General features: G+C 32.9%; 1 protein-coding gene across 1 annotated transcript in view; it reads left to right on the top strand.

The window, feature by feature from the left end:
- Nucleotides 1-7729, top strand: part of LOC18604551 (rhodanese-like domain-containing protein 8, chloroplastic) — a 33056-nt gene extending 25327 nt beyond the window's left edge. Inside the window, exons 8-9 of the mRNA XM_018117963.1 lie at nt 8-243; nt 7207-7729. Coding sequence (XP_017973452.1) covers nt 8-243; nt 7207-7342 — 372 coding nt within the window. The 3' untranslated portion in view covers nt 7343-7729. The remainder of the gene's footprint in view (nt 1-7; nt 244-7206) is intronic.

The raw sequence follows: 8267 nt of genomic DNA, 5'->3' as shown, positions 1-8267 counted from the left end.
GGGAGGGGTTTCTCATTACCTCAAAACTGAAGGTCCTGTGAAATGGGTTGGGAACTTATTCACATTTGACTCTCGTCTTTCTCTTCCACCATCTACTTATAATGAAGAAACCTTGATTGAAGCCAGCATGACTCAACAAGCTCTTGAGAATGATAAATTTGCTAAATGCTATGTTTGTGGTTCACAAGTTTCTGAGTTAAGGCATCGCAACTGTGCAAATCTCGACTGTAACCTTCTTTTCCTGTAAGTTTTGGTTTATATATATTTTTTAAATAATTTTTTGGCTGAATTTCTCCCTTTTATAGTGTATTTGGCATGCATAAGCTATGAAGATGTAGTTCGTGCTAGATACATATGGACCCCAAATTAAAACCTCAACAAGTGATCGTGGTTGTTGTTTGTGTTTGATGGAAATACATGTGGTTGTTAGAAAAATAGCCATTAAAAATAATCCAATCTAGTATATATCCTATTGTGGTTTTAGTAGTTGGAATTAAATCTCTAGACCATTGGGAATTTTTTGAAAGATAATGCATAGATGGTAGCCGATGCATGAGTTTAGGAGCTTAAACTTCTGATCTTGATGGTGGAAAAGGATGCTTAGCTCATGGGAAATTATATTTCATTTGTAGTAAGTCCTTTTTTCTTTCTGTCAATTGTTTGAACTTTTAGCTTTCTACTTTTATCTTTTAGCTGTCATGCTTGAGGTTCTTTAGAACTTAGTCCAATTTGTTTAAGTGTACTATTTCTGATTTATCCATAGTTTATGACATTAGGAAGCCACAGTGAAGGATGACCTACATTGAAAAACAAAAATATGCTAAAATGAATGATAATATCTTATAGACTTGTGAAAAAAAATTTAAGCAAAGTTAAAGATGACGAGATTGTTGTTCTTCGAAGCATTTTTTATCTCTCAAGTGACTTCTATATGTTGTTTGGATACATGTAATATTCTACAATAGAAGCTTTATGTTTATAAAGATCGTAATGTGAACTCCATAAAATAAAAATTGTATTGGAAACGTTATATATAGAGATTGGATGGGACTAATTGAGTTTGGATTTTGGGTCACTTCATACCGGACTATAACTTAAAGTCATCTTGAGTTTAGGTTAGTTGGTGTGGTTAACTTGTATTACATCGATGGTGAAGTTTTCGAACTTCATAAGTGGTGTTAGATGGTTGTCATAGGTCTATTAAATAATTAACCATAATAAGACGTGTGTCGACTCTTTAATCTCATTCGCGGAATTTAAAGTGTATATGACAAATTTTTTAATTAAAATTTTGAAGGTCACATTTCTCAAATTTGTGGTTATGGTACCTTTAATTTTGATTTTAATATCTTAGAAGATAAATTTAAAAAAAAAAGATCATATAAAAAGACATAAATAGTAAATTTATTTACTTCTTTAAATTATTTTGTAGCAATATGCCTCTTTAAGTTATTAATTATCTTTGGCACTGGTCCATAGCACTAAGTGTAGGTCAAGGTATTCTAGTCGACATCTGACGCTCAAATGCTCCTTTGGCAACATGGTCTAGTCGAGGCTTGACTTTTATGACAAATACAAGGCCATGATATACTAGCCTTTAGTGCTAATTCTGCAGTGATATGCGTTGGTTGGTAATCAATTTTATGAGTTTTCTGATGCACAGTCCATGACTGATGTCATTGCTTACCTAGTGTGAGTAGTGATTTCATACTAGCTACTAAAAGGAGAGAATAACCAAAAGAATGAATATAAAAACACATATTTAATATCTCACAAGAAAAACATACAATCTCCCAATCTTAGAAACTAAAATTTGCTTATTTCATGGCGAAGGAGTGGTTTTGTATAGGCCTACATGGCATATAGACAAACTAGTTACTATTTATGACCTAAAGCTTACATGACAAGTTTTAATAAATTTTAATAAAGTTTACATGACAAGTCCTAATCATACACAACTTTTGATAAAGTAGTAAAAGACAAGCGAGTTTGGATTCCATATGGTGCTTCTTTGATGCTTGTTTTCTAGTAAAGGTTTTTTGTCAGGAAGATGTGACAACGTATTGACACATTTGACCACACTAAGCACACATAATTAAACATGTTTTTGATGATTAGTAATAATCACCATCAAATGAAAGATTCATATGGGAATTGTTTGTTCTTGGGGAAAATTTATATCCAACTAGGAAGATTATGCCAGCCTCAGACTGTTTATAAAACACTGAGTGATCACATATACTCATTTTCATCCCAAACTCTTGACCTACCTCATTGAATTTGCCAAACCAAGCATGAGGAATTCATTTCAAGCCATACGAGCATTTGCGAAGAGGATAGACTTTCCCAAACTCCCCCTGAGCAACAAACCCAAGTGGTTGCTCTATATAAACTTCCTCCTTAAGGTCACCATGTAGAAAAGAATCTTAATATCTAACTGAACACAGGTAAGTTTAGCTATTGGAGAGAAAGTATCAGAATAATCAGCACCATAAGTTTAAGCATACCTTTTAGCTACAAGGCGAGCTTTAAGACGAGCCACCAATCCATCAAGATTTACTTTTACTACAAGCACCCATTTGCACTTGATAGCTTTCTTTCTTGCAGGCAAAGTTATCAAATCCCAAGTACCATTACCATTTAAGGCTACCGTCTCCTCTACTATAGCAGCATGTCAGCCAGGGGGAGATAAGGCTTCATGAACAATTTTAGGGATGGAAACAGAATCTAAAGATGCAATAAAGGAGCTAGAAGAGGACAAGTGATCAAAAGAAACAAAGGATGAAATAGGATAGTACACTGATGTTTACTTTTTCGAAAAGAAATAGGAAGGTGAAGACTAGGATCATGATCACTTGAGACTAGATCTGACGACGAAGTGGTTGGTAAAGGGCATGTGTTCTAAGTCTCTAGTTGTCTAGAATAGACATGGACAATAGGCGGTCGAACAGGTGCAGGACGAAGTCTAGGAATATCGGGGGTGTTGTTAAAACGGATTATAGTATATTCTAGTAAATCATCTTCCTCCTCCTGACTATCATAAATAGAAGATGAGGAAAAAAAAAGGAGTATTTCAAGAAAAATGACATTTGCAAAGACATGATAGCGGTTAAGAGTAGGAGAATAACATTTGTATCCTTTTTGAACACGAGAGTACTCAAGAAAAACACACTTGAGAGATTTTGGATTTAATTTGGTGACTTGGGGATGAACATCAAAAACAAAAAAAAAATGCTACCAAATATCTTGGGTTCACTAGGAAACAAAGACTTGGAAGGGAAAAGGACAATATTAGGAATATCACCATTAGGAATAGAAAAGGGCATTCGATTAATCAGAAAACAAGCTGTGGAAACAACATCTGCCTAAAACTATTTAGGAACTTACATCTGAAATAGAAGTGCTCGGGTCCCTTAAGGAGATGTTTATTTTTTATCTCAGCAACCCCATTTTGAGAGGGTGTATCAACACAAGAAGATTGATGAAAAATACCATTTTGAGTCATATAGGACTGAAACTTATCTGAAAAATATTCTTTGGCATTATCACTTTGCAATGTGTGCACAGAAACATTAATTGTGTTTTTATTTCAGCATAAAAAATAAAGAATAACTCAAAACGATTTTTAAAACCAGACTTAGACGCAATAGTACAAGGACGTCAAACATCAGAATGAATTAATTCAGAAGGGAACTCAGCTCATTTATTGACTCTAGGGATTGAAGGCTAACTGACATGACTTACAATCTAATGATGACACATTTTGAAATTGAGGACATAGTTTCTTCAGGGAAGACAAAGAAGGATGCCTTAACCGAGAATGCACTTCAAAAGGGGTCAATATACTAGAACAAACAATGGATCTCGGCACTTGTGTTAAGGATGTAGAGACTACCAAACTCATGACTTTTACTAATAAGTCAAAATACCTTAACAGTCCCTATACTAGTGCATTTTTTTTTCAATTTAGTCCCTTTACTCCAAATCACAACAATTTAGTCCATTGATTTTGGAAATTGCTTCAATTTAGTCTCTCTAATATTTTCCTTTCGAAATTACCTTTAATAGAGCTGACATAAGCACTGATGTGCTGACATGGCATCGTTTACTAACGCGGCACACTCATACGTTGTTCTTACTTTTCGGAGGTCCTGCAACTACGCTAGTGTTATATAATACTTCCCCTACACAGCTATCCTCACAAGCCAAGATCTTTACTGATCCATAAGAGTATGTTGAAATCCATAAACAACTTTGTGAGCTCGACAAGACAGTACTCTCAAAAATTTGGTCTCAGCTTCATGACCAACCATGGAAAGATTACTTTGATGGTTACATCACACAATTGAGAATTGACGAACAAATCTATGAACAAAGGTTTACAAACTCAACAATCAAGCCACTTAACATAGTTTTTGAATTCAATATGTCCAAACTTAGGTTAGTAGAATGGAACCCATATTGGTAGGCATTGGTAATCACAAAACCGCAACCAGAACCCCCCATCTATTAGGAAGACTCTAAAGACCTTTATGACTTTGAAATAGATCTTTATGATCTTGAAGCAAATTTTGACTCTGAAGACCTTTTTACAAATGAATTATGATGAGGTCCAGCCAAGCAACTTACACTAAACTAGGCATCTTCCAGTTTTGCCAAACTAATGGATCAAGAAATTCCCTTAGAAAAGGAAATGGAAATCTCCAACCTCAAATGACTTGAGACTTTTGAATATTATTTTTCCTCTAGGTGTGGATAATTCTCATCTGAATCTTCCGTTTGACCATGATCATAGCTAATAATCAAAATTATGTTTAAATTAAGTGTGCTTAATGTGTTCAAGTGTTCAAGAGTGTTGTCACATCTCCCTTGACAAAAGAGCTTGACTAGAAGACAAAAGCATCAAAAGAAGTATCGCATAAAAAAAAAAAAGCACCACCTGGAATCCAAGCATGTTTGTCTTTTAGTATTTATCCTTTAGTGTTTTTTTTATTATTTTATCAAAAGCTGTGTTTGATTAGGATTTGTCATGTAAACTTTATCAAAAGTTGTGTCTTGTAAGCTTTATTGAAGCATGTCATGAAGGTTCAGGTCATGTCAAGTTACTATCATAAATAGTAACCAGTCTGTCTAGATGTGTTTCATGTATGTCTATATAAGACAACTCCTCCATGAAAGAGAGATTTTAGTTTTCAAGCTTTGAAAATTATAAGTTTTTCTTGTGAAATATCAAGTATGTGCTTCTAAGTTTGTTCCTTTGGTTACTTTCTCCTTTTAGTTAGTAGCTAGTAATAAATCACTTCTCATAGCAAGTGATGACATGAGTCATATGCTCTGAAGTTGTCACTCTGATGGATCTTTTGCATTAGAAAACTCATGGAGTTTATTATTGATCACCTCACATCACTACAAAATTAGTGTTGAAGGTCGGCACATTGTGACTTGTTACTATAGCACGATAGCATTTGCCATAAAAGTTAGGCCTTAAATAAACCGTGTTGTCAAGAGGGCGTTTGAAAGTCCAAAGTTGGGTGCAATACCTTGGCTTACTCTTTAGTACTACGGACTATTGGTCCATCCTTTACTTAGTTTCCAAGGCGGATCTTTGTATATGGTATCAGATCACACAAGGGAACAAATGATCTCTCTCCTCCTGACAACTTTGGTCACAAACTATGAAAAGTAATTTTATCATTTACTAACTAGATTTACCATGAATTTCGGATAGGCATAAATGGTATATCATAATTTTAAAAGATAGAAGTGGTGTAAATAAGTTTTTTGATTGTTAGAATTTTATTGAATGTTACAAGTAAAGCTTAAGATTTAATGTTTGTGAATAATAAAATACACAATTGTACTTATTATTAAATTAAATTGTTTTTACGTGGTATTTCATTTTTTTATTTGTTCACTTTTAGTTAAATATGAAAGCATTATTTTAATTCTCATATTTTCTACCAAATAGGCCTTAATTGGTTATTATTTTGCTAGGCTGATAAAAAATTACATATGGGTGGCCATGGGATATCATGAAAATGAAATTATTACAAATTCAAAATCAAAATACTCAATGGTTTAACCTATTTTTACAATTGATCTATTTGTGACATGTCTATATAATTATTATCATGGCATATAAAATGATATCTCAATAAACTTAATTGGTTGAATCTAATATTTGGCAATACTTTTCTATATGATTTTTGATGTAAAGTAAATAAAAATATGAATGTTGATCATTATTTGTTAGACAAATTTTAATATATATTATTCATTCTGTCTCGTATATAATATCTTTGTTTGACTTCTTACAATAAAAATTTTTCAAGTTTGATGCAAATTATTTTAAATATTTTGTAGCATTAAATTTTAATAAATATATATTTGAAAACTACATCAGTCAAAATTTCTAATGACTAATTTTTAAAATTGTACTAATGATTATTTGAAATTAAAATGCAATTAAAGTTGAAAAAAATTAATTAAAGTCAAATCAGGACATTATATATAGGATAAAGGAAGTATTACAAGTTTATTATTATTAAAAATATCTTAATAAATCCACACAAGTCTTAGTTATTTATTTCAATTGCTTATTCTAATACTTTATACAATTATAGTTGGATATTATTGTATTAATCAAAGATTTCAACCTAAAAAAACATGACAGATGAAGTTAGCGCTGAATGAAAACTTTTAAAACAAAAATTATTTTATTATTTTTTTAATCACAATGCTCTTGTTTAGGTTGCTTTTGTTTTTTTTTTTTTTGATAAAATTGGAATTGGTTTAAGTTAGGATTTGAACAGGTTGAGTGAATCTTTCAAGTTCCTATCAATTTTGTTAGGTCCAATTATATTGTATGTTCGACTGACGTTTAATGGCTTTCTCATGCTTCTCCCATCACATCCTCCTCAGAACTCTAAGTGACCATGTGTTGTCAGCATCAGTCCATTTATTTCAGTTGAGGTTATTGTTGCTTTTTTTTTCTTTACTTTTTTTGGTTGATGTTTAGTTGGCTTTTAAACTGGACTTTTATATTCTTAAGCCTCTCTTTGGAATTTGATTTACTCTGTTAATTTTCGTTTGACTTTGAAATGAGTAGATGATGGTTAGGTTGTGCATGAATGTTGAACCTCAGCTTCTAGGATTATCCTAATGATTCTTGTCAGCGCATTGATTGTATTTACCTCTACTCTCCAGATGCTGTGCAAATTGTTTGATGGATTTGAGGGGATGTTGCTGTTATAATTGCACGACTGCCCCTCGTCGCAGACCTGTTTTGCCTGGGTTTCAAAGATACAAAAAGTGGCACATGTATCGAGATCTAGAAGTTTGATTGCAAGTTTGATGAAAAATTCATGACTTGGATGTTTGAGGTGCCCATTCATTATTCATGAATATGTTTGTGCTTTTTCCCAAGATTATTTTACTCAGAAAACGAGCATGATTCAAGCTTTTATAATTTTTTATGTTAATTTTTACTGTTTTATGTCAAAGTTTTTCAATTATTAATTTTCATGAAATATTTGTTGCTCATAAAAAAAATAAGAGAGAGTTGAGAGGTTTTCTGTAAGTAGGCGTGGAGGAGCTCTAACAATGGGGAACAGGTAGTCAGGGTTTTGGGGCACAATGATTCAATGTCAATTTGAGTTAGTATGATGGTGAACTCTTCATACTGTTTTTGTTGATAATTTGGTGAAAGGAATGTCTTGGGCTAATATTAAATCAGTGTTTTATCAATTTGGTGTGGTGGTGGATTTTCATTCCTTGTGGAGTTTGGAATTCCAATCTCACTTACTTTTTCGTAAGATATCGCTTTGAGAAAAAGTAACATTTAGCAATCTGGTTTGGTGATGGAATGTGTTATCCAGACAAAGAATATTGGTCAGAAAAGCTTTTGAGGTTGGTTAACCTAAGTGACCTTTGTCTATTGTTCGTGATAAGCATACAAACCCTCTTACGACCTTGTTGAAAGATGCTCTGGATGGCTTTCAGAAGAAGATGGGAGATCCATCTAAGGTACAACCTACTAATGAGGCAAATAAACCTAAACCTAATCAAGCTAATTTGAGATCTTTTAGGGAGGTGGTGACTAAAGAGCAAGATGTTTAGTGTGAAAGCAACAGATGCTCAGCCTCCTAAGGCATTTGTTTTGAATAAGGACAATATTTTTATTCCTAAAACTAATCTTGTTTGGTTGAATCGTAGTGCTATTGGTACATTAATTTCTAGTTGCTCAATAAATAGCCTACGTAAAGGTC

The sequence above is a fragment of the Theobroma cacao genome, chromosome 3, assembly GCF_000208745.1.
Source record: "Theobroma cacao cultivar B97-61/B2 chromosome 3, Criollo_cocoa_genome_V2, whole genome shotgun sequence".
NCBI lineage: Eukaryota > Viridiplantae > Streptophyta > Magnoliopsida > Malvales > Malvaceae > Theobroma > Theobroma cacao.
Note: the sequence above shows the minus strand (reverse complement) of the source record. Positions and strands in the feature narration are given on the sequence as shown.